The 25782-nt window shown below is 44.7% G+C and overlaps 9 protein-coding genes across 9 annotated transcripts; 6 read left to right on the forward strand and 3 right to left on the reverse strand.

The window, feature by feature from the left end:
- Nucleotides 1-186: 186 nt before the first annotated feature.
- INS49_005160 (uncharacterized protein) lies at nucleotides 187-1957 on the forward strand (the record flags this gene model as incomplete). The annotated part of the gene is made up of 6 exons (XM_043165947.1): nucleotides 187-345; nucleotides 428-508; nucleotides 578-1013; nucleotides 1075-1680; nucleotides 1733-1857; nucleotides 1919-1957. The coding sequence occupies 6 exons, from the start codon at nucleotides 187-189 to the stop codon at nucleotides 1955-1957; spliced, it is 1446 nt and encodes a 481-aa protein (XP_043017424.1).
- A 317-nt stretch (nucleotides 1958-2274) lies between these two features.
- INS49_005161 (uncharacterized protein) lies at nucleotides 2275-2706 on the reverse strand (the record flags this gene model as incomplete). Its single annotated transcript, XM_043165948.1, has 1 exon — nucleotides 2275-2706. The coding sequence occupies one exon, from the start codon at nucleotides 2704-2706 to the stop codon at nucleotides 2275-2277; it is 432 nt and encodes a 143-aa protein (XP_043017425.1).
- A 310-nt stretch (nucleotides 2707-3016) lies between these two features.
- Nucleotides 3017-3579, forward strand: INS49_005162 (uncharacterized protein; the record flags this gene model as incomplete). Its single annotated transcript, XM_043165949.1, has 3 exons — nucleotides 3017-3097; nucleotides 3192-3445; nucleotides 3549-3579. 3 exons carry the CDS (start codon nucleotides 3017-3019, stop codon nucleotides 3577-3579), a joined length of 366 nt encoding a protein of 121 aa, XP_043017426.1.
- A 989-nt stretch (nucleotides 3580-4568) lies between these two features.
- Nucleotides 4569-5286, forward strand: INS49_005163 (uncharacterized protein; the record flags this gene model as incomplete). The annotated part of the gene is made up of 3 exons (XM_043165950.1): nucleotides 4569-4587; nucleotides 4672-5090; nucleotides 5155-5286. 3 exons carry the CDS (start codon nucleotides 4569-4571, stop codon nucleotides 5284-5286), a joined length of 570 nt encoding a protein of 189 aa, XP_043017427.1.
- Nucleotides 5287-5630: 344 nt separating this feature from the next.
- On the reverse strand, nucleotides 5631-6626 carry INS49_005164 (uncharacterized protein; the record flags this gene model as incomplete). The annotated part of the gene is made up of 2 exons (XM_043165951.1): nucleotides 5631-6467; nucleotides 6495-6626. The coding sequence occupies 2 exons, from the start codon at nucleotides 6624-6626 to the stop codon at nucleotides 5631-5633; spliced, it is 969 nt and encodes a 322-aa protein (XP_043017428.1).
- A 1344-nt stretch (nucleotides 6627-7970) lies between these two features.
- Nucleotides 7971-9879, reverse strand: INS49_005165 (uncharacterized protein; the record flags this gene model as incomplete). The annotated part of the gene is made up of 3 exons (XM_043165952.1): nucleotides 7971-8744; nucleotides 8795-9565; nucleotides 9733-9879. The coding sequence occupies 3 exons, from the start codon at nucleotides 9877-9879 to the stop codon at nucleotides 7971-7973; spliced, it is 1692 nt and encodes a 563-aa protein (XP_043017429.1).
- Nucleotides 9880-11341: 1462 nt separating this feature from the next.
- Nucleotides 11342-12194, forward strand: INS49_005166 (uncharacterized protein; the record flags this gene model as incomplete). The annotated part of the gene is made up of 5 exons (XM_043165953.1): nucleotides 11342-11393; nucleotides 11486-11538; nucleotides 11617-11690; nucleotides 11787-12121; nucleotides 12184-12194. 5 exons carry the CDS (start codon nucleotides 11342-11344, stop codon nucleotides 12192-12194), a joined length of 525 nt encoding a protein of 174 aa, XP_043017430.1.
- A 1103-nt stretch (nucleotides 12195-13297) lies between these two features.
- INS49_005167 (uncharacterized protein) lies at nucleotides 13298-15408 on the forward strand (the record flags this gene model as incomplete). Its single annotated transcript, XM_043165954.1, has 7 exons — nucleotides 13298-13366; nucleotides 13466-13763; nucleotides 13865-13948; nucleotides 14032-14266; nucleotides 14495-14906; nucleotides 14984-15150; nucleotides 15240-15408. 7 exons carry the CDS (start codon nucleotides 13298-13300, stop codon nucleotides 15406-15408), a joined length of 1434 nt encoding a protein of 477 aa, XP_043017431.1.
- Nucleotides 15409-16589: 1181 nt separating this feature from the next.
- Nucleotides 16590-18308, forward strand: INS49_005168 (uncharacterized protein; the record flags this gene model as incomplete). Its single annotated transcript, XM_043165955.1, has 5 exons — nucleotides 16590-16676; nucleotides 16740-16759; nucleotides 16817-16897; nucleotides 16982-17249; nucleotides 17370-18308. The coding sequence occupies 5 exons, from the start codon at nucleotides 16590-16592 to the stop codon at nucleotides 18306-18308; spliced, it is 1395 nt and encodes a 464-aa protein (XP_043017432.1).
- Between the last annotated feature and the right edge of the window lie 7474 nt (nucleotides 18309-25782).

Below are 25782 nucleotides of genomic sequence, written 5' to 3' on the forward strand. Positions count from 1 at the left end.
GCCTGGCTGGATTGAGCCTCGACTCCCTTTCCCTTCTTCAAGAACGCCACGTGCTGCTCGAATTTCTGTCCTCCCACCTTCGTTGGAACTTGTCCAACCCTTCAGCCATCTATTCATCCCTGTCAATCTTTGCCCCTCCTCCAAACGAGTACCATATCTCGATAAGCGCCGGCCCAAAGACAGACAATGGCAGTGTCAGAGGACGACAAGGCCAAGGCCACTGCGTTGAAGAACCAGGGCAATGAGGCCTTCAAGAAGCACGACTGGCCCACCGCCATAGACTTCTACACCCAGGCGATCGAAGTCGACGATACAGAGCCGACATATTTCGCGAATCGAGCGCAGGTGCGGATCCCACACACAGGCTCGACCCGAAGTCGGCTCCCTTTGTTGCTCGCGTGACTGACATGATCTCTCCCAATTCCAGGCCTACCTCAAGACTGAGGCGTTTGGTTATGCAATCCAGGATGCGACCAAGGCGATCGAGCTGAACCCAGGCTTTGTGAAGGTTTGCAAAAGGCTCTAGGACGCCGTGCGCCAGTAAAGTGCCATTGGCTGACAGCGCTCTGTTGCATAGGCTTATTACCGTCGTGCCATCGCTCATGCCGCCGTGCTCCGACCCAAGGATGCCCTCAAGGATTTCAAGACGTGCACGCAGATCGATCCAGGGAATAAGGATGCCAAGCTGAAGCTCGTTGAGTGCCAGAAGATCGTGCGCCAGTTCGACTTCTTCGCCGCTATCGAGGTCAGCGATGCGCCATCGGCTGCAGAAGGTCTCGATGTGGCCTCGATGGCTGTCGAGCCAGACTACGACGGCGTAAAACTCGGCGACGAGATGACGCAGGAGTTCATTGACGACATGGCAGAGCGGTTCAAGAATGGCAAGAAGATACACCGGAAATATGTATACCAGATCATATTGGCCGTCAGGAAACTTGTGTATGATGAGCCGACAATGGTGGAGGTCAAGATTCCCGATGATGTGCAACTCACAGTTTGCGGTGACACTCACGGTACGCCAGGTTCTGGTGATAGTGTTTTGGTTCTGGACGCAGCGACTGATAATGTTCCTAGGCCAATACTTCGACCTTATGGAGCTCTTCAGATTAAACGGATCTCCCAGCGAAAAGCACTGGTACCTTTTCAACGGCGACTTTGTTGACCGAGGTTCCTGGTCGACCGAGATCGCATTGCTGCTCTACGCCAACAAGTGGCACAGACCAAATGCCTTCTTCTTGAACCGTGGCAACCACGAGACAGACGACATGAACAAGGTCTATGGTTTCGAGGGTGAATGCAAGGCCAAGTACAACGAGCGCATCTTCAAGCTCTTCTCCGAGAGTTTTTCAGCGCTACCTTTGGCTACCCTGATTGGCGACAAATACTTTGTGCTTCACGGTGGCCTCTTCTCTGATGACAACGTCACCTTGGATGACATCCGAAAACTGAACCGCCACAAGCAGAAGCAGCCAGGACAGGCAGGCCTGATGATGGAGATGCTGTGGACGGACCCACAGACCGAGCCTGGTCGCGGACCCAGCAAGCGCGGTGTTGGCATGCAGTTCGGACCTGATGTCACAAAACGGTTCTGCGAGAAGAACGGGCTTGAAGCCATCATCAGAAGCCACGAAGTTCGCATGGAAGGCTACGAAGAAGAGCATGACGGAAAATGCATCACTGGTAGGTGCTGTGCTCAATTCATTCGCTATCGAGATGCTGATTTTAGCTTTAGTGTTCTCGGCTCCGAAATACTGCGACATGACGGAGAACAAGGGCGCTTACATCAACATTGGCCCCGAATACAAGCTCGACTTCAAGAAGTTTGACGCTGTCCCTCACCCCAATATTCGACCAATGGTAGGTGTTCCAGCAGACTCTGCGCCCTCACACGGTGCGAGCCATTACTGACACAACGCAGGCCTATGCAAACAGCTCCATCATGTCGTCTCTGATGTGAGCCTAAGACTCCAGACCAATTCGGGCGTAGACTTGGCATATAGAAACGAGCTACAGAGCATGTTCGGGAGTTGGATTGATTGGTTGTCGGTGGCGTTTGGTTAGGTGGGAAATGCGCTCGGGGTCTTTTCCGTTAAAACCAGCGGTGTGAAAGCTGTGTGCCTTCACGATAAGGACTGAAAAAGCAGTAGAGCGCGAGGCAGGCTGGTTTGATGGTGACATCAGGACCGGAGTGGGAGGCCAAACCAGGACAGTAGCTTATATCCTCGGTGACCTCTCGGCAAAAAAGATACCTCTTCTCACAAAGTAAGCAGAGACTTATGACTCCCCCCAAAGTCTTCTCTGGTCATGACGTCCCATGAGTGCACCGAGCCAGTCCCCCGCAGCTCGGATCACAAACCCCGTCGAGGCCCCCGATCCTGACCATGCTGTCAAGGCTGCTGCGAAAGCGCCTAGATCTTGACGAGGTACCCGTACCCAGGACTCCTTGCCTTGCACCTTGAGGATGTCTATGGGCATGCCTGATCCAGTGGCGCCGAGAAACTGCTTCAATGCGGAAGTGAGGTATGAGCGGATTTGTAGCTCATCCAGGAGTATGTTGTTGGTGGTGATGAGTTCCAAATGGGCGTAGGCGTAGGCGGAGTTCTTGATGGTTGTGGAATAAATCTCGCGAGACTTGGATTTTGTACCCTTGGCTTTGATCAGAGCATCTTGTACGGGCACGTCGACATCCATAGCTCCGTCGTCCATCTTGTGTTGGTCACGTTGAGATTCTTCGCCTCAGAAACTTGACACAATATTTGAAGGACTTGTGGAAGAAGAAGATGGTGAGTGAATCTCAGCAGAGGTGCATGAACCGAGCACTTATGCACTAAACGGGGGCCCCGATAACTCAACGTGCGTGCCTGCCGGCGCAGTGCTTTGTCTGGTGTCGATCGTCAGGTCCCAACGCCGTGGTCTCTGAACTTTATGTTATTCTTACCCATTCCTTTTCCTTTACCACGACCGGCGCAACGATCAGTCATACTCCAACAGCTCAGGACCTTATCATCAGCGCACGATGTCGCGAAGCTATGTCCAGCCAAACCAGATGCGCCAGTTGCGCGCATGCATGGTCTGCTCGATCGTGATGGTGCGAAGCGTACGTTCACGTCCATTTCCAAAAGCTCTCGACGCAGGCCACGACCTCGCCCCAAGAAGTGCACATGCACGTTATACTGACTTTTCTTGCGCAGCGCTTCAAGAGGGAAGGATGTCCCAACTGCGAAGAGTTCCTCGGCCTCGCGGGCAGCGACGAACAGGTCGACAACTGCACCTCATCCGTCTTTGAAGGCCTCATCACGCTCGCCGAGCCGAGCAAGAGCTGGGTGGCAAAGTGGCAACGACTGGACGGATACGTCAAGGGCGTGTACGCCACCAAGGTCATGGGCCAGCTGCCGGAGGACCTGGTCTCGCAGATGGAGGAGCAATACAAGGTCCGGTACATACCGTGAGTACAACCAGACACATCCTGCTCATCCAGCAGATCGGAGATGGGGAACCCAAGAAGGTTCGGGCTTTGAGAGGAAATAATGGCTGACATGGCATCACAGACGCGATGGAAGTGCGACGGAGGCGGACTAGGGATCCGCCCCGTCTTCTGATTCGATGGAGAAGCTGAAAGACGGACTCCCGGCTCGCTCTGATGGCGCGGCAGGCGCATCGTGATGGGCCATGGATTTAAGGGCAGCGACCTAGCTTGTTTTGAGCCACAGGAAAGAAGTCCCGCTCTCTGATACGACCGGCTTCTTTGGCCAGCGCAAAGGCGTCTTCTCTAGCATCCGGTCGTTGTGGTTTTAGGAAAAAGCATGGCGTTTTGGAGTTGCACAAGGCACGGAGGAGAAGGCATGTTCGGGCCAGGAACACCCCTTGCACAGGCAGATTTCTACACTGGCAATTGGACAGGAACATGAAGATGACTCATCGAGAGGGGAAGTAAGATCTCCTGGGCCCTTTTCCAAGTCATTCCAACAGATCGTGAGGTACCACGGACGTTTTGCACAAACGAATTAGGCAGAGGTATCCACTCGGAGAGGGATGGAAAGGAAGGGCCCTGATTCTCTAGAGGAGAAAAGCATTCATATCAAATCCATTCCCTGATTCCACATCGGACAGCCAACACCAAAAAAATCAGGAGAAGGCCACACCCCAATGCCACTTTGGCACAACAACTTGGAAGTCTTATGCCGTCACCGATAATGTTGTCAATCAAAAGAATGTTCTAATCGTTATCATAGATGGTCAGTCAGACGGGTACGTACATGTATGTCTTGCTTCAGATGTAATGGGAAGGCAAGCAACTCAGTCCCAGGCTGCAGCAGCACTACAAACGGCGTTCCTTCCCACAACCTTCTCAACTATCCCTTTGAGCTTTAAACCTTGAACTTTGAACTTCCAAGGCTCTTACAACCCACGTTTTCTCTCCAGGCTCTGCATGAGAAGGTTCTATCCCAGAAACGCCACTGTCCTCTCGGCTGCAATCTGGGTCCATGCTCGTCCCCGCGTGATATGCAAACGGCACGTGGATTGAACACCAGAGATTCTCCCGACCAAATCAGTCTTACGTTGTCGTCATGGGTCGCTGGGGACACTGTGAGTAGACCTTGAAGCCCTCTGGAACGAACCATGACCACATCAAGTACCAAAAAACCGACGATGCTTTCACTTCTTCCGCAGGCCTCTTTGGCCATGATGCTGCCATCGGACACGCCATCAAGATCATCAAGGATATTACGCAGGGCGATGACCGCCAATTCGCCCACATGGTGGACCGGGTTCTTGTCGGAAGCCCACTTGGAGTCCTCGGTTACTACGCCGAGGAGTACAGTCTCCTTGAGAAGATTCAGGGTCAGGTGGATGAGTCCGTGGTAAGTGTTGCGATGGCGCCCCTCGCTGACTGTGGTTTCCGCGGCCCCGGAAAGCGACAGTTCCTCTCGGCTCTGGACAACTACCAGGCTGGCAAGCCCAGATCATTCCACCAGCCAAGCTGTCATGGTTGTGGAAAAGTTGACAGCGACATCAAGGCCGAGGGGAAGACCCTTCTGAAGTGCGGCGGATGCAAGAACGAGATAGCCGCCGCTTGGTTCTGTGACAAGGTACGTATGCCCGCACACTTCCACTCCACACTGCTCATCTCTGACATGGTGACTATTCTTGCAGGACTGCCAGAGAGGGTTGTGGAAGCACCACAAGCGCAACTGCGGTGCTCCTCTCGGACATGGGATTGCTACCTATCAGATATACGGCAAGTGTACCTTGGGCTTCAACATCTACGAGGGTGCCAATGTGTGAGGATGTGAAGGATAGTTAGACAGACATGCTTGTACATGGAAGTTGGGTGACGAGATAGACAGGTTATGTGTCGTATTGCATCCGCTCCTCACTTCGTCTCGTTGAAAGAAGAAAATGGTCGGCCTTGGTAGCTTACTTCGAACCTGGACCGCTGCTGGATCCGTTGGGGAAAGTGCTGAGAGACATCAAGCTGCCAAATGTCACAGACGTGTGCTCTGCTGCGTTCATGTACCAAGAATGCGAAGCCGACTTTCTCTGGGAATCCGTGACACGGGACTGTCTCTCCAGGCCGTGACTTGTGAAGTGTGAGAATGGGTATCATGGTTGCTCCGAAATGCTCTCGTCTAACCAAGGCGAGGTTTCTTGTGAAACCCTCCTCCTCCTGAGGACTCTCGTGATCGTTTCCTGTCTAATTCTTCCCGCATGATCCTCTCAGCCTCGCTCATCTTCTTTGGCTGTTCGATCTTGATTGCTTTCTTCGCACCGCCGCCCAGCGCATTCTTCTTCGCCTGCGCAAAGACATTCTTTGCTTGCGGCGGCTTGGCGCCGAACGAGAATCCTGCGGGCTTCGCACCCTCTGGCTTTGTGGGCTCGGCCTCCGTGACGGCCTGGCCCTCTTTCGGCGGTGACTCAGTCCCTTTCCCCGACGTGTCCTTCTTTTCTTCCTGCTTCTTGTCCTCTTTGGGCACGCCAAACGACAGCTGGATCTTCTCGCCGTCCTTGATCTGCAGGTCCTGCTTCTCCCCGGGCTCGTCGGCCTCCTGGCCCTTCCCTCTCCTCCGCTCCTCCGCCGCCTTCCCGGCCCTCTTCTGCTGCTCACGTATCATCCTCAGCTCCCTTTCCTCGTCGCCCTTGTCCTGCATCTCCTTCCTCCTGATGGCCTCGGCCCGCTTCAGCGCCTCGGGGCTGCTGTCTATCCACGCGATCTGCAGCCCCTTATCCGTCTCCTCCACCCTACATATACCCTCCCTGCCCAGGTGCTTGGCGTACTCGGTCAGGCTGGGCCACTTGGTGGCGTTCATGTGCGTGTGCTGCTTGTTGGCGATGTACTCCTGGTAGAAGTGGTTGATGAGCACCGCCTTGGTGCCGTGCGACGTGCGCAGCTGCTGCAGGAAGTCGTTGTTGAACTGGTTCGAGAACTCGTTGATGGCCTTCTTGGGGTCCTCGCCCACCACCAGCATCTGCCGCACGTGCGACTCGGACTACACGTGCATCTTGAACCCGTTCTCGTCACCCATCTGGCGGTTGGAGAGGGGGCAGTACCACCGCAGCCGGCCGAGCCCTTTCGACTTGGCCTGGTTCGAGACCCATTTCGTGCTGCCTACTTCGGCGCGGCCCATCTTGAGTCGTCAAGCAGTGGTGGATGGTGGGAGGAAGAAGGCTGTTGGAGTTCGGATATCGGCGTTTTCTCGTAGTCCTCTTGTTTGTCGTCGAGGAAAATGGTTGGGTGGCAAGGCCTGTTGTTCGCGAGAAAGGTCGTAGTCCTGAGGATGGGTGGCGCAAAGAAAGACGGGTTGATCAAGTTTGGCCAGAAATCAGTTGCGATGGGATGGAGTATGAAGTGAGAAACATGCAAGAGTCGGGGCTCGCATGTGATGCTGAACTAGCACGGCGGATACAACCCAAGGTAAAGATGCGTTGGGTGTCTAAGGCAGGTGCTGAGGTACCTGGGTACCTACCTCCAACCGTACCTGGGTAAGGCGTGCACTTTGAGAGGTCAAGCCCCGTGCACTGACCGGCCATTCTGCCGCTCCCAAAGCCCAACCCGCACCTGCAACCCCCGGTCGTGCTTGAGCTGCCGGGCCATCCCAGCCCACACACCGTCGGTCACTCATGGGTCCTCTCGCTTACAATTACTTCTGTCTCCATCCCCCTTCCACCGCAGTCCTTCCGACACCTGTACCCACGATACCCATGGCGGAACACGTGTGGTGCTTCTTTTAACTGCTGGGAAGCCTCCACGGCCAGCTGTCTGGAGTTTCGTCCTTGCAATCTCTCTCAGAATGCTTGACGCCATCCTCCCCACACCCTGGCCGGCTCGCCGCCGCACGCCTGGCGATGCTCGGTTCGAGGCCTCGGTATCCGGTGACGACCTTCGCACGCACGCGCGTTCCCGCTTGCCCCAGTCTGGCTTTCGCATGAACGCAAATGTCTTCTCTCCACGTGCCTTCCATCATGTGCGCGGGGCCTACGGGCGTTGACGACAATAGTGAGCGCCGCCAACGGCCTTGAGTGGCGCACACGACCGACGTGACCTCACGGGTAAGCTCACTTCTCCCCCGTACGGGTCCCAAAGTCTAACCGCACCAGGGCCCTAGGGCATACTAGCAACGACAAGTCACAAGCGAACGAATACATTTGCGGTCGTGGACCTTGACAGGGGCAAGTGTGCATAACTGAATGCCGCCTGAGCTGTCATTGGTCTAGTAATCTGGGCTCCCACCGGGACGGCGAGCTTCGTTCCGGCCTGCCATCCCGCCTCCCTCGTCGACCTCCGATCTACCATGATCATGCAAAAATATGCTACATGTGTTGGTACAGTCCACCAGCCTGACAACCAAAATCAACCTCCAATGCCAACGCCAATGCTCTTCCGGCCAAAAAGACAGGGGGTATACAATGCCAGGGATAACAGCCACGGGAGTTGGAGATGAGAAAGAAACTGCGAGCAGCGATTGCACTGCTCAGCTGTCCTGTTTTTGGGCGACAGGAGGTGGTTTGGAAGCACCCTGCGCACCCTGCTGTAGCGGCTGGCCATTTGAGGCAGCTTGCATCGCAGCAGCTTGGGCTTGGGCGGCAGCCTCGAGCTGCCGTTGATGACGTCGCGGGTCTTGGAAGGACAGCGGTATTGTCGCTCTGAATCTGATGCAAGTCGTGTCGTATGGGTCGACCTCATACATGGGCTGGTCGTCGTCGCTCTCGTCTTGGTCATACTTCCATCGGTCGGTATCGGGGCTGGCCTGGGGCGATTGTGCGGACTTCTGCGGCCGCCTGTCGATCCACAACCTATTCAATCGACCAACGCGCCGACGGTACGCCATCATCTGCGGCGGATTGTTCTCGTCAACAGGGGCACCCTTGAATTGGAAGACCGCTGAAGGAATGCCGTCGTCAAGATCCATCGGAGTCGGCTCCCCTGACTCCCCTGACGCACTACTTGCAGGAGGTGTCAACAGATATTGAGCCTGGGCCGCCCTGAAACTTGGCTGACGGTTTTCCACTGGCGGAAGGGGACTCTTGGTGAGATCCACATGATTCCTATTCCAGTTCTGATGATTCTGGATCTTGGTCATGATGTCACTACGAAGCTCCTCATTCTGTCTGGCAAGTTTGGCCTCGAGCAGAGGCAGCTCCACTTCGACTGGGCCAAGGGGCCGAGGTTGCTGCAGGCGGATGGCACCAGCACCTGCTGCCCTCTGTGCGGCTGGCGTTTCTGAGTGCTTCTTCTTCGGTGGAGCCTTGATGCTGTCAGCAGGTGAGGGCAAAGATTATTGCGGGTTGAACTAACCTTCTGGTTGATGAGGTCTTCGTCATCGCCCTTGATGCCCAGGCGGACTTTCATCTCCTTCACCTGGGCTCTCTTCTCGAATATCATCCTGTCGGCTCGGAGCAACTCTCCCTTCAGAATTTCACGTTCACGAGACATCAGGATGAGCTGGCGGCCCTCCTCAAGCTCTTTCCGCAGGCGTTTGAGCTTGTCCGCACTCTGCACGTCTCTCGCCCTCGTCTTACGGGTCTGTCGAACCTCTCTCCGCCTGAAGCAGATGTACGGGTCGAGGTCATCGCTTTCCTGGTGCGTCTCGAACTTCAGAACTGGCTGCAACGAACCATTCCCCATGGCTTCTTTGCGTGACTTCCAGTGCTCATACACGGCTTTTGAATGCGTCATCACCTTGGCAGGGAGCAGCACGTTAAGATCAGGCGCCATGGCTTCATAATCCAGTATCGTCTTGTCAACGGCTGCGAAAGGCGTATGATGAGAAGCGTTCTCCTCGAAAGCCTCCATGACTTTTTCGAAATCATCTTCAGACAGTCGCTGGGCAGCGGGCCGTTTCGCGTTGTACTCCTTGAGAAAGGCATCATCTTCCTCGGTCATGTCATAGTTGCAGCCTATGCATTCCTCGACGGTCTGACTGAAACGGACATAGGATGCGGGTTCTGAGTAAGGCCGGCTGTAGAGCTCCTCATACGAGGTTGAACTCTCCTGCGGAGGTGGCACAGGGATCTCATTGTCAACTTTTTGGCCCGCCGTCTTCAAGAGGACTTGCAGATGGTATTCCTGTCACAGGTAAGTTAGGTAAGTTACTCTCACATGGACACACTCTGTCTGGCAATTGATAGAGGGGTATCAGGGGAATAGGCGGGGGTTGGGTGATACTGGGCAGCGGTAGGTAGTCGCCAGGGGTGTCACGTGATACAACATGTGTGACGTCACGTGATACGTACGTTCTCTTCGCCGGCCTCGACTCCAGTGGCGACTTGGAGCTCTTGTGTTAGGGACTCATATTCGGTTGCATCGATCTCATCTTCTTTGAGGATGGAAAGTGGCTGTTTGACGTTGAGTTTCTTGATCCTGATCTTGCGGGAGTTCATCGCTAAAGAGTGGGGTGGAGGCGGAATGTTGGGAGTGACGAGACGGGGGTCAGATCGATCAAAAAGCCATCAACCATGGGGAAATGCGGCCCCAAAAATCGACCTTGTACTAGACTGAATCATGCGACAATGGACTCTCGATTTTTTTCGATGGAAAACCGAGGTCGTGGGGCTGTTTTGATGGTGGGAAACTCGGGCTGATGCTGCGCTTTGCTGACGCTTGACCGATGGTGAAAACTTTGCCTGTTGTTGCTTGTCTAGGCCACGCCGGAGAAAAAACGGGGTAAGGGCCAGTTGGCTTGGACCCTTGCAGTCTTCCTTTGGGTGCTGGAGATTGATGTTTTGGAGCAGGGCGGCTCCCCCACGTAAGCACCACTAGCACTACTAGCAGTGACTGCCCTGCCCAGGTGCCTCCCTTAGGTCCTGGGGCGCCCTGTTTGGGCACCCAAAGCAGTGAAGGGATGAGCCAATTCGAGCAACAAAGGTCCCCTACGAGTCACCCATTGTGCTATTTGTGCTTACCGCCAGACGGATTCGTCCCTTTTCGACACTTCATTTCCCGCGTGACCGCGTAACCGCGTCCGTTCATTCACAGAATTGACATGAAGAATGATGATGCACTTGAGATTTTTGTTGATAAGAAGCCTATTCTTCCAGCACCATGTGATCTGCACTCTCTGGGAATGATGGGATCCTCAGTCTTGTTGCCACACGCCTGCCTTAACATACCTGCACCACCCTAGTGTGTAAATCAGTTACGTCCATGACAAGCTGCGGCAATCTGTCCCGAGGTATCTGGGCCTGTAATTTCTCCAGGTGCTTGCAGCATTGGTTGGCTTTAGAGCCTTAAACTGCTGCTGACATCAAATACTGTTTCCTAGGCTTCAATGTCACAAGTGGTCCAGACGGATTGAATGGAAGTGCAGTATAGTGCAGGTAATATATTTCATTAAAGATGTGTAGCATGTCTTGAAGAGTTTCTACATTTGTACTCGCATGCACCAAGTGAGTTAGTTACTGTGTAGATTGGCGTGCAGCGGGCAGCTGATGCTTCGTACAGCTACACAGTACTTGGGCTAGTAGGTACCAAGTAGACTAAGAGCCTCAGCCGACTGATACGCTAACGTGAACCGGTGAGGCGCCATGCGATAAGATAGAAGACATAGGGACCCCCCCACTGGGAGGCATGTCTCCTTATCCATGCCTGCTGAACCACTGCCTGCTTATTGAATCTGTATTTCCGCTCCCTTTTCCTCCCTCCTCTCTCAATACAAGCCTCTTCAACCTTACGAATCGACGAGTGGGACGACCAGATATTGGAACCGACCAGGATCCGTTCGAGTGCGAGCGTAAGCGACAGTGGAAGCCGCCTCGAGACAAGACGCCCCGACCGAATCGACAGCTTCGGTGACAATACCCCTGATCCCCTCGTCGCTGCGCTGCGCTGCTCGAGTCCGACAAGATGGGCAACACTCCCAGCTCCGTCCTGGACAATATTGCCCAGGGCACCAACTGTGCGTGCATCTGATCGAGCATCTGCTGTGCCGCCGCGCGTGGCCGTGGACATTGTACACTACGAACCACTGCTGACAGCGCTCCCGTGCAGTTGATCGTGATGAGGTGGACCGCCTTAGGAAGCGGTTCATGAAGCTCGACAAGGTTCGTTATCACAACCGAGGTGGACCGTAATACAATTCAAGAGGCTAGTCACTGACCGTTGTCGCGCAACTATTCCAGGACAACTCTGGCACCATCGAGCGAGAGGAATTCCTCAGTCTTCCCCAGATCAACTCCAACCCACTTGCGACTCGGTACGTGTCGACTCTGCCATGCCAACAACAGCGTCTAGGCTGCCTGCAATGGCTTACTCGTACTCAATAAAAACCGCTGACAGCCTGCTCATACAGAATGATTGCCATCTTCGACGAGGATGGAGGTGGTAACGTCGACTTCCAAGAATTCGTCTCGGGCCTGTCTGCCTTCAGCTCCAAGGGCAACAAGGAGCAGAAGCTCCGCTTCGCCTTTAAAGTCTACGACATCGACCGCGACGGGTACATCAGCAACGGCGAGCTGTTCATCGTGCTCAAGATGATGGTCGGCTCCAACCTAAAGGACCAGCAGCTTCAACAAATTGTCGACAAGACCATCATGGAGGCAGACCTGGACAAGGATGGAAAGATATCGTTTGAGGAATTCTCCAAGATGGTTGAGAACACGGACGTTAGCATGAGCATGACTCTTGGTTAGTGCTCGTTTTGCTGGTTGTCTATGGTGAGGTTGTGGCTAACTGATTGCGATACGCAGACCAATTCTAAGCGACATGGAATGCGATGGTATAACAAGTGCAAGGATGGATATGACGATTTGAAGCCACAGCTTATACTTGCGCCCACCCACCTTCCGGGGCTTGCTTTGAGTCGAATCGCCCCGGGTGGAAGGCTGCTGGACGGCGACCGGGAGGTTCTGCGCCCGAACACCGTTGAAGCGCAAGTGGTGGATGAGCCCCTGGGCGGTTTCCCGATTCTGGTTGGAGGACTGGTTGAGGTTGCATGAATGCGACTGAGATTTTATCCCAGCGCCTACAGTATCCTGTCGGCCTATTCGGCCCTCCCAATAACTAACAAAACTTGAGCCAAACAACACGCACAGCCCCGTCCCACTCAACTATGCATGGCCTCGTGCGGATCGGGTCGGATTTCGGCGCCGGTTCGAGGGCGCGACGTTGACGTATCCACCTGAACCTCACCAGATCGTCGTGCGGATCGGGTTGGATTTCGGCGCCGATACCACATTGCAGATACCCCAACGCCGGAGGGCACGACGTTGACTTGGCTACATGGGCCGCCTCACCAAATTCACATGCTGATCCAGCCTCGAGCAAAGCGGGGAGCAGCGGCATGATCTCGTCCCGTCACTTGGCAGCGGCTTAGAACTGCCGCCCATCGTGCAGGACAAGTATCGTAAATATCTACTTTTTGTTTGGCCAGTTCACAGCTCACAATCTGCTCTAGGCCGCTAGGTGCGGGACCCCTGGAGTTGTGCCCGCCGAAATCCTCCACAATAATAGCTGATCCTCTCCTCCAAGCGACGTTAGCGGGCCCGTCGCTGCTACCATCTACCTGGCCGGTCTAGCCCACCGGTTTGTCCTCCCGCGAAATCCCTGTTGCAGGATATTGGCCTTGTTTCGTCATGCCCATGTACTATATAGCGAATACGAATTCCGGTCGAGTTATAACCATGAAACCGGATCGAGACATCATCACTCAGTAGAATAAAGGAGAGCACCGCCGTCCTCATGCGGGGAAACATTTGATCTGTGTAAACTTACCTTCATCTCCCTGAGTATCAATTTGGCCGAAGTTTATCGATCCCATAAATAAGACTACGCTTCAGACGAACCAACGCCAAGGACGCCATCATGGCGGTCATAGGAATCAACACCCCTGGCTTGAGCCTGGGCAGCCTGTTCGCGATAGCTTCGCTCTCGGTGAGTGAGACCCCTGCGCGCCGGCGGGTAAAACTCCCGGCCGCCATCACAGAGCCCCGGAATGGATCATGCAGCTAACCCCAGCGCGCCGGCCCCCAGGTCGTCGGCTACCTCCTGAGCCATGTCTGCTATAACGTCTTCTTCCACCCGCTGCGCAAGTTCCCCGGCCCGTTCTGGATGGGCGCCTCGCGCATCAGCTACTGCTACCGCCTCGTGACGGGCCGGCTGCCCTTCGACATCCTTGAGCTGCATCGCCAGTACGGCGAAGTGGTCAGGATCGCGCCCAACGAGCTCGCTTTCGCCAATGCGCAGGCGTGGAAGGACATCATGGGCCATCGCGGGCCGGGGGAGCCTGAGATGAAGAAGGCGCCACAGATGTATAACGTCCTTAAAGACCGTGTGTAATCCCTTTGTCCCCCGGATGAGCCCCAGTGAGCCATCTGTCTCACTCATGGGAGGACGAGTCCTGCCGGATATGCTGACCAGAGACTGGCACAGAGCCGCTGACCATTGTGAATGCTCCTCGGGATGAACATGGACGGCTCCGTCGGCAGCTGGCTCACGGGTTTAGCGATCGGAGTAGTAAGTCGAGGTCCTGCCTATTTTGCCCACGAGTGCTTTTTTCCCCCCTTCCCCCGGTCATATACTGACGGATGGGGATATAGTGAGAGAGCAGCAGCCGATAATCATCGACTATGTGAACCTTCTCATCCGACAACTGCATGAGAGGTGTGGAGGTGGCCAGCGACCCATTGACGCTGTAGCTTGGTACAACTACACGACCTTCGATGTCATTGGCGACCTGGCTTTTGGCGAGCCCTTCGGAAGCCTCCAGTCGGGAGAGTATCATCCTTGGATTGCCATGATCTTCCAGAGCATCAAACTCGGAACACTATTCCAGTCAGCTGGGTTTTTCCCTTGGATCAAGTCTGCCTTGATGAAATCGATCCCGAACTCTCGTATGAGGACCAGGGAACAGCAGTAAGCAACAGTCCTCGATATTATTCTCGCCCTTCCTGAGTTATCTCGTATATGCGAGATCTTCGCGGTCCTGGGAGAGAGGATGCCACGCCGAGCTGTCCTTATATTTAGCCTCAGAGACGGCATAGCTAATTCGTTGCCATGCAGCCTGAAGCTCACAAATGAGAAGCTGTTGAAGCGCATGGACCTAGGATCCGAGCGAAATGACTTGATTGAGGGCTTGCTGAGGAAGAAGGACGAGCTGAACCTCGACTTGGGAAAGTTGAGAATGAACGCAAGCCTGCTGATTATCGCAGGGTCCGAGACGACGGCGACCTTGCTCTCAGGGGCGACGTACCTCCTCACAACCAACCCAGAAGCCCTGCGCAGACTCACTGAGGAGGTGCGGGCGACGTTCCAGACTGAGGAAGAGATCGACTTCACTTCCGTCAGCAACCTGCAGTATATGCTCGCGTGCTTGGACGAGGCTCTTCGCATGTACCCACCAGCGCCACTCGGCCTTCCTCGTCAGACACCGAAAGGAGGTGCAACTATCGCTGGCCACCATGTGCCAGAAGACGTGAGCATTGCCCAACTACACCAGATCCTGAGGTTCGGGGAGTGAATTCCTGCTAACAGTTGCTGGACTCCTTTCAGACGGTGGTGTCACAATACCATTACGCCTTGTACCACAACGAGAAATTCTTCACCAAACCAGAAGAATATCACCCAGAGAGGTGGCTCGGCGATCCAGAATTCGCAACAGACAACCGAGACGTCTTCCAGCCCTTTCATATAGGCCCGAGAAATTGCATAGGAAAGAAGTAAGTGATGTTATCCCATCCTGCGGGGTGTTCCTGCAGGGCTGTTTGTTGGTGCATGCGGGCGACTAGTGCTGACAGGGAGTGACCAGTCTCGCCTACATCGAGATGCGCATCATCCTCGCACGTGTTCTGTGGAATTTTGATCTGAAGCTAGCCGACGAAAGCAAAGACTGGCTGAGCCGACAGAAGATCTACCTGCTCTGGGAGAAATCTCCGCTTTACGTGTACTTGACGCCGAGGGCGCATACCAAGGCGTGAGGCATCACGTGTCTGTGCCTGACCCAAGATTGACGGCAAAGACTGCTTCGAGGAAAAAACGATCCAAAGGGATTTCTTGGGTTGTTTGGAGTTGGCCTCAGGCTCTGCAGTAGAACAAATTGGAAGAATGGGAAAATAGGTACGAGACCGTCAAGACTGAAACCGGGGGGGGGGGAAGGTCCTGCTTTATTATGTGTATCTCGCTGCCACCCCAGAGGATTGCCAAGTACTCAAAATGTCTGTGGTATGCCAAGAAATATAAACTTGACTGTAAAAATCATTCTACAACAGGCAATCCCCATAGGAAAGTGGATCCGTCAAGTCATACTCAGTTGTTTGGGAATCAGGTGAGCGAGCCGCGGCAGCGAACTTCAGGGTCTTTGTTACCTGTCTAAACCATCGATCTAGCGCTATTCAGAGTCTGACCCGGTACGGATTCTGAAACTTGGGCTCTCAGGACTAGACTGCTTGGGGAGTTCAATGAAGCATACTGCCCATGATATAAATGGACATGAGGCCAGAGATGGCAGTTTACCTAGGCACAGTAGGCCTGCATGTTGGGGAACCACAGTTACGGCCTGGGCAGGGATTAGACCAGTGGTCCAGGGTTACCGAACTCCGGGGTCGGCAAGGTTAGAAAACCTGCCAACCCCACCGGCTGCTCCGATTTTGCAATGCGCTACGCCCGAGTACAGCATGTAGACTAGAATAGGGCCACTCTTGGAAACGGGAGAGTGAGCATGACGGCCATTTTCAGCGAGACGGAGGCCCTCTTCCTGAGGTCTTGACATTCATTCTCTTCTGCTTGGCAAATCCCATCCTCTCACTGGCTGTCCGCCGTCCCACCTGCACTGCATTGTCGATACACTCTAACGTGACGACGCCGTCCCGCTTCGTCAAGCTTATTGCTTTCCCAAGTCACCAGTCCGCTCCACATCCGTTGACTCAATCCTGCAATCCTCCATTTTCGTCTGCCCACCGACTTCATGAGACCTGCTTGCCACTGTATTGAGAGGCATTTCCCCCCATACACTCCTCAACTCAAGTAACATCTTCCTTGCTTTCCTTGTCAGGGCCACCAGATCCAGTCACACGCAAACTCGGGCATTCCTCTCCGAAGAGTCACATAATTTGTAACCACTACAAGAACACGCCTCATTGAACATTCCCCAGAATCTACCATGAAACCCACAGTCAAGAATGACAGTCCCAGTGGATGGGTCGTCCAAAAGTTCGGGGGCACAAGCATTGGAAAGTTTCCAGACAAGGTGCGACCTCAGTTGAACTTCCTGTGGGCGGCCGGCCTGACTGACTGACAGCCACTGGATTAGATAGCAGACGATATCATCAGGTATCTCTCACAGCAGCTCCGGCGTTTCTAGTATCAGATTCACTAAATCGAGTGCAGGGCGAACTTGCCAAACAACAAGATTGCTGTCGTCTGTTCAGCGCGCAGCTCAGGGAAAAAGGTCACCGGCACTACAAGTCGGTGAGTCATGGTCCCCCACGCCGTGTTCTCTGCTGTCGCAACACCACAGTGGCCCTGATGACTGACCAATTCCTGGACGTGAAGGCTGCTTGAGGTCTACAGGAGGCTCAGGAATATTGACGCTGCCGTCGGCATAGAGAACACGCAGACAGAGTTGCTGGAAGAGGCCAAGAGCCTCATCCAGGATATTTGCGATGATCATCTATTTGCCGCCGAGGCGGTCCTGACAACCCCAGATTTCAAGGAGGCCCTAAAGGAAGACATCAAGAATGAGTGCCAGGAGCTCATTGAGTACATCCAGGCCGCGAAGCGTTTCAAACTAGAGGTCAACTCAAGATCCAAGGACCGGGTCGTGAGTTTTGGCGAGCGGTTGAGCTGCAGATTCATGACATATGTGCTAAGGGATCGGGTGTGTACCACTGGACCTGGCGTAACAGACTCTTCGATGCTTTGATGCTAACAATTTGGGCAGCGTGTGGAGGCTGAGTATGTGGACCTAGCCGACGTGCTTCACAACGACAGCGCGGGACGCTTGGATCCTTCTTTCTACCGAGATGCTGCGGCGGCGTTCCGGAGCAAGATAGAGGCTTGCGAGGACCGAGTGCCTGTTATCACTGGCTTCTTCGGTAACGTACCAGGGAGTCTTATGGACGGCGACGTTGGGCGTGGATATACCGACCTATGCGCGGCCCTGGTGGCAGTGGGCATCAAGGCGGACGAGCTCCAAGTATGGAAGGAGGTGGACGGTATCTTCACAGCGGACCCGACCAAGGTGCCCACGGCGCGACTCCTGTCGTCCATCACGCCCTCCGAGGCAGCAGAACTGACCTTCTACGGGTCCGAGGTCATCCACCACCTCACCATGGACCAGGTCATCAAGGCGGACCCGCCGATCCCCGTGCGCATCAAGAACGTCAAGAACCCCCGCGGCCAGGGCACCATCGTCGTCCCGGACCCGGTGCTGGCGCCGGGCCAGCAGCTGAAGCGCTCGCGGCCGTCGCAGGTCAACCTGGTGCGGCAGACGCCCAAGAGGCCGACCGCGGTCACCATCAAGGACAAGATCTCGGTCATCAACGTCCACTCCAACAAGCGGTCCATCGCCCACGGCTTCTTCGCCCGGGTCTTCTCCATCCTCAACAGCTACAAGATCTCGGTCGACCTCATCTCCACCAGCGAGGTGCACGTGTCCATGGCGGTGCACCTCCCCAACTCCGAGGCCGTCATGTTCGACAAGGCCAGGCAGGAGCTCGAGGACTGCGGGGACGTCAGCGTGCTGCACGAGATGGCCATCTTGAGCCTGGTAGGCGCGGACATGAAGAACATGATTGGTGTCGCCGGCAAGATGTTTACCACGTTGGGAGAGCACAGAGTCAATATTGAGATGATCTCACAGGGCAAGTCCAATACCTGAATACTAGCTGTGGACTTGAAACAAAACAGAAAAGTTTGCTAACCTCAACCATAGGAGCGAGTGAGATCAACATCTCGTGTGTCATTGACGCTCGAGATGCCACAAGGGCGATGAACGTCCTACACACCAGCCTCTTTACCTTCCTGGAGTAGTATGGACTCGAACGAGAACCAAAACAAGAAGGCGGAGATGGGGAGATGTCTGCTATCTTTTGGTGGTAAAATTTAGAGTAAGATATCCAAGAGTACAGAGACCAAGTAAAACTGCGCATGAGAGAGGGACGAGCGGCAGGCTTTGCTTTGTATTCGGCGCATAGGTTAGACAACGGCATTCATCGCATCGACTTGAAATTCAGATCGAACCAGGCGGCCATGGTCCCGACGTTGTGTATTGTGTTACCCCGACAAGGCTTGCATCACGGATCCGTGACTTCATCCACAGTCCGTCTTCCCCCGCTGGTTTCTTACAACATTGGACGTGTCATGTCCCTCGATTGGCCCATGATCATCGGGGCCCAACAGTCGCCGGGCTTTGAGTTCTCGGCATTAACAGCTTTCCAATACCGCATCACGGAATAGACACGGCCGAAGCATCGTTTATGTCGTCAACATTGACCTCAATATACTCAGCTGGACATGTGATCCCTTGGGTCCCTGTCAAAAGTTCTTACAACACGTAGGATTCGTGAGGACACAGTGAGTATATCGGTCCGGAAGATTCGCTATCAATTTCGTCCCATAAGTTTTGACTTACCGGTCCGTATCCAAAACGGTATATATATGGCCGGTTCTGACTTGAGTACAGCGGGAATATGTTCTCATCTGCCCACATGAAAACACCGTCGAACTTCATTTGCTAGGTGAAATCAAGCCCCGGGCACCGTACTTAAGCCGCGAATCTGAAGAAGGCCCTAATATTGCCAGTCTGTTTTGAAAACCGCTCGATCCTAACGGCACTCCGCCGATTGGTTTACTGGCAATGTCCATTAGATAAGGCTCAGAAAGGCCGGGAGCTTGAGAGTCATGGCACAATCTTGCCTTGCAGAAACTGGGGAAAAAAGCCAGGCACAGCATCTCGTAGGACGCCATTCCCAATCATAAACGGATAATTGGAAACCTTAATGGATACAGGGCGGCCACAGGGTACTCTCATATGCAATTAATCGTTCCATTTTGGCGCTAGTGATGTGCAAATGACACACCACACCAAAATCTGTATGCACTTTTATTAATTTTTTTAATTTAGCTTTAATTTATTTAAAATTTATATGAGAAGAAAGCTGTTTCTTTATTAATTTTATTTCTTTTTTAATTATTAAATTAAGTATTTAAAAGAAAAGAAATTTATACTTAAATTAAAGTTAAAAATAACTTAAGTTAAAATTAAATTTTTAAAAAAATAAAAAGGGGGTAAAATTAAGTATTTATATTAAAGTTATTATCATAAAAGGGAATATAAAGATTAGGCAGCTATCCTTAATACGTTAATTCAGATTAAGACGGCGCTACCTTTTATGTAAGGAAGAAGTCTTATGGAAATTGCAAGGCAAGGGTTTTATGCCTAAGTGTAATGAGCTTGGGCTATTGCCCAAGCCATAATGCATGCCCATATCGGGCCTATACTGCACTTAATCCTTTTATATAATGGGGCATATACTTAAAAGATAGATTTAAAGTTAAGCTTTTTTAAGGCTTAACTTACTTTTTAAATATTGCAATTTATAACTCCTTTTAAATACCTTTTAGCAAATACTTAAGGCTAACTTATAATATTAAATTATAATCTTTAAATTATATTAAGGAAAATATTTATATTATAAAAATAAATAACCTTATACTTAAAATATTAACCTTTTTATAAAATATATAATTAAAAATTCCTTAATTTACTTTAATATTAAGTTATAAAAATGCTTAAAAAGCATTTTAACCCCCTTAATTATTTATAATAATACTTATTAATATTAATAATAATGCTATTATATTTTTTTTATAGCAATACTTTATTAATTTATAAAGCTTAAAGTATATATAAGTCTTTTTAACTTACCCTTAATTTAATATAAGTTGCTTTTAATTAAGCCCTTATTTAATAATAATTAAAATAGCTTCTTAACTTAAAAAATTATAATATAATATAAGCTATAAATTAATATAAACTTTATTAAGGGTTTTTAAAAATATTAAATCTTTTTATAAAGTTAATTATTTATTAAGATATAATTATATATTATAATATTTTATAAGTAAAGTAGGCCTTAAAATAGCTTTAGCATAAATAAATTTTTTAAATATTTAAAATATTATTATAAAAACTTATATTAATAAATAGCTATTTTAATTAAGCTTAAAATATTTTAAATATAAAATTATAATAACTTTACTTAATTTTATATTTAATTTAAATAATTAATAATATAAATTAAGAGCTTTAAATAATTAAGTAAAATAAAGCTAAATTATTTTTATAATTAGCTTTTTTTATAGCTTTATAATAAAATTATTAAGGTATTAATTTTATATTTAAATTATAATAAAATAATAAATATATATTATTAAATTACTTATAAGTTAAAAGCATAAAACTTTAAATATTAATAATATATAAGCTTAACCTTATACTTTTTAAAGCTCTTAGCTTAAGGGTAATAAGTAATAAATTAAGATATAATAATAATAAATATAATTATAATAAGTATAATAAGGAGCTAAGGGGCTAAGAATAAAGGGTTATAAGGGTATTAAAGCGCTTCTTCTTTTTAACTAGCTAATAATTAAATTAAGGTACCTTAAATTTTTAAGTTTAAAAAAAAGGCTTAATAAAAGTATAAGGCATGCTTATATTATAATTAATAAAAATACTTTATAATAAATTATAAATTCTTTTTTATAATTATATTAACTTAAGTTTAAATTATAAAATTAGCTATACTTTATAAAGAAAACTTTATTAACTTTAAAAGAAAAAATTAACTTTTAAGTAAAATTTTATTTAAAAGCATAAGCTTTTTTTATAAGCTTAATTTATATAAAAATAATATTAATAAATATAAAATAAATTAAATAAACCTTTTTTCTTAATTTTTATTATTATAAATTATAAGTATATTATTATTATTTAAGTAAATAATAAGTATAATTATTATATTATTATAAATAAATAATAAGTATAAAAAATAAAATTAAAATTAATAACTTTATTTATTTTAAAAAACTTAAAAATAATTATTAACTTATTATAAAGTTAATATATTATATATATAATATAGCTTTCTTTAAATATTAATATATAATAAGCTTTTATTTTAATTTATATAATTTTAAATATAGCTTATTCCTTTTTATTAAGCTTATCTTAATTATATTATTATAATATCTTATTAAACTTAACTTATAATTATATAATAATTAATATAACTTAAAGAATAATTATAAAGAAAGAAAGTTAATAAAATATAAGTAATTTAACTTAATTAATCTTTAAAGCAGCTATAAAGATATAAATAAATTGCTTATCTTATAATAAAATAATAAATATTACCTTAATAAAAATAAGCTTAAGTAAGGTTATATTATGGGTTGGCCTTAAGTGTTTGCTAAAAGGTACTTAAAAGGAGTTATAAATTACAATATTTAAGAAGTAAGTTAAGCCTTAAAAGGGCTTAATTTTAAATTTATCTTTTAAGTATATACTTTATTATATAAAAGGATTAAATATAATATAAGCTTAGCATAAGTATATATTATAACTTAGGCAATAGCTTAAGCTTATTATATAACCTCCTTTTTACTTTTATATTATATATAATAAGGATTAAACCTAAGGCTTTTGCGGTTTTATGTTAATTATATATTTACCTTATTATATATTTATTTTAAGGCTATATTTATTTACCTTAAAAGTAATAATTATTTATTTTATTTTTATATTAATTATATTTATGTATTATGCTTAATATAATATAATATAAAGTGTATATTATATATGCCATGAGTTATTATAATATAATAATATTATTATTATATATATAATTTTTTATTAATATATTGTAATTATATATAAGTTATATATATTATTAGCTTTAAGCTATAATGCGCTTTTATTAATATATTAATATTACTTATTATAATTATTACCCTTATATTATATTTATTATTACTATTTAAAATAACTTCCTTATAATTATACTTCTTTTTATAATTCCTTCTTTTTATAATTCCTTCTTTTTAATATTATATTATTATTATAATGCATTTATTATATATATTATTTTATTATCTTTATATAATTTTTTTATTATTTTTATAATTATTTTTTTATTTATATTAATTACCCTTTAGCTTTATTTTATTCTTAATTAAAAAGCCTTTTTTAATATAATTAATACTTATATAATTTCTTAGCTTCTTTATAATTTAATCCTTTAGCTATTCTTTCTTGCGCTTATTATGCTTTCCTTATAATTACCTTTTTTTATTAAAAAGCTATTATCTTAATGCATTAATACTCTTTTAATTCCTTAATAATTCCTTAATATACCCTCTTTTATTTATATTTTATTTATTAAGCGCCCTTCCCTTAGCTTATTAATATTCTTTTAATCCCTTAATATCCTCCTTAATATTTACTTTCTTTTTACTATATAAAAAGAAGAATAAAAAATAGTTTTTATTATAAGTTTTAATAATTAACATAATAGCTTTAATGTAATTATTGTTAATAATAATAATAATAATAAGCTGCTTTATTATCTTAATAATATAACTTTTAAAATTACTTTATTTTTCCCTTAATATAAATTTATTATAATTATTAACTAAGTATAAAAATATTATACTATAAGATTATATTAAGTATTTAGCGATTTTAATAATAAGGATTAATAGCTTATTAAATAGTTATCCTTTTTTTATAAACTATATATTATAATTTTTTATAAAATTAATAAGCCGCTTATTTATATCCTTAAAGATTATAATGTATTTTATATTAATTATTATTATTATAAGCATAAGTATATTTAATATATATATATATTTATTAATTTATTATTATTGCAAAATACATATTAATATTTAAAGAAAGTAATTACTATTAATAATAATTATATTTTTATCTTTAAATAAGTTAAGTTTACTACCTTTATTTATAATAATATAGCTATATTTACCTTAACTTTTAATTATATCATTATTAATTTCCATAAAGCTATAAATATTATATTAATAAAGTTGCTTTTTATTACTCTTATTATTTATTTAAATAATTATGCTTATTTTTATAATATAATCTTAATTAATGCCTTTATTAATTTTATTAAAAATATACTCTTAACCTTATTATAACTTATTAATATATTTTTATTTCTTATTAATATTAATATAATTATATATTATATTAATAATATTAATATTAATAATTATTAATTAACTTACTTTATTTAAAAAATAATAAATACTTTTATAACCCTTAATAATAACTAAAGAGCTAAGGCTAATTATTATATTAATAATATATATACCCTTAATATAAATACTTCTTTTATCCTTTTCTTATATTTATATTAACTTAGCCTTAAGTATATTTTAATGCATTTAAGGATTATTATTATAAGAAGTTTAATGCAATAATTAATGCCTTAAATGCCTTTATTAGCTAAGTTTTTAATATTAAGTAATATAATTATAATTTAAGTTATTATTATATTTATAATAAGTTTAAGAAGAAAAAGCAAAAAGATAAAAAAGAAAACTTTAAAAACTTACCTTTCTTTAGCTATAATGCCCCTTATTATAAGCATTAATTAACTTAGCTTATTATTATAATTATAATAAATTTAAGTAATTAAAAGCTTTATTTTTAAATAAAAAGTTTATAAATTTAACTTTTATTATTATTAAGTTATTATAACCTTATTATTAACCCTTATAATTTTTAATTTTATAATTAAATATTTTTAATATACTTACTTAAATAAATAATAATAAAGGAATTTTAAAAGGATAATATACTTAATATAATTCCATTTTATAAGAAACCAGCTATATAGCTTAATTTTCTTTTAATTTAATATATTACTTAATTTTTATAAAAAGGGGATTTAATTTATTTATTAAGTAAGTATATAATAAGTTTTAATTAATTAAAAGTATTTATATATAAATAAGGTTATAAGTTTAAATCTTATTATTATTACGCCTTATTTAAATATAATAAATACTTAAGGCTTACTTTATAATTTTATTTAAATAATTTATAATAATATAATAAAATCTTATTTATCTTTATTTTATTTTTGCTTATAACTCTTATTACCTTATATTATATCTTTAAATAAGCTTATTAAGCTTAATATAAGCTTGCCTTATAATTACCTTAAATAAGTAATTCCTTATAAATAATAGCATCCCCTTATTATACTTTAAATAAATTAAGGGCTATTAATTTTTATAAGTTTTTAAGGGATTTTTATATTAATATATTTTAGCCTTTTTATTTAATATAAATTTATTTTTTAAGAAAACCATTTTATAAATATCTTAATACATTTTTAATTACTAAAATTTCCTTTATAAGATACTCCTTATTTTAACTCTTATTTATTTTATTTAAAATTAATATAATATTTAATTAAATATTTATAAATATTTAAGTAAATAATAAATCTTTTATAATATACTTAACTTAATTAATATTAAAGGTAAAATAAACTTAGCTTAATATATTTAAGATAATTATTTAAGGTATAAAGATATTTATTATAATATATTTTTAATATAATTAATTAAGCTTTTTTATTAATTAAGTAATTTAAAAATACCTTAAGGATAGCTATATTTAATTATTAATATAAAACCTTTTTGCTATTTAATAATATTTATTAGCTATTTACTCTTATTATTGCTAAGTAAAAACAATAGCAGCTTAAGCAATATTTATTTTAATTTAGAAATAATTTAAAAATGCAGCCGCCTAGCCCTTAAAACTAGCTGCAAACGTCATTATATTTAAGGGGCTTGGGATTGCTTATATATTAAATTTATTTATTAGTTAATTTAAGCTTTAGCTAATTATTATTAAATCCTTATTATTTAACATTATTTAATAAGCTAAAAGGTAATTAACTTAATTATCTTATAAAAAGATAATAATATTATATAAATACTTTTATACTTTTTAATTTATTTACTTTATATTATTATTTATTTTAAAGTAATATATTATAAATAAGAAGTATTTTATGCTTATTTAAGTATATAAAGAAGCTTAAAACGCCTTTATTTAATTAAAACCTTAATTATTAATAATAAATATAAAGAATCTATAATAACGTTATTATAAAGTAATAAAGCATTATATGCAATTCTTTATAATTATAAAGTATATTGCTTTTAAGAAAATTTATTTTAAAAGGCAATTTATAATAACCATTAAGTAATATAAGCTGCCTTTATAAGTTAATAAGTTTATTATA

Source organism: Diaporthe citri (assembly GCF_014595645.1).
Source record: "Diaporthe citri strain NFHF-8-4 chromosome Unknown scaffold_15, whole genome shotgun sequence".
Taxonomy (NCBI): domain Eukaryota; kingdom Fungi; phylum Ascomycota; class Sordariomycetes; order Diaporthales; family Diaporthaceae; genus Diaporthe; species Diaporthe citri.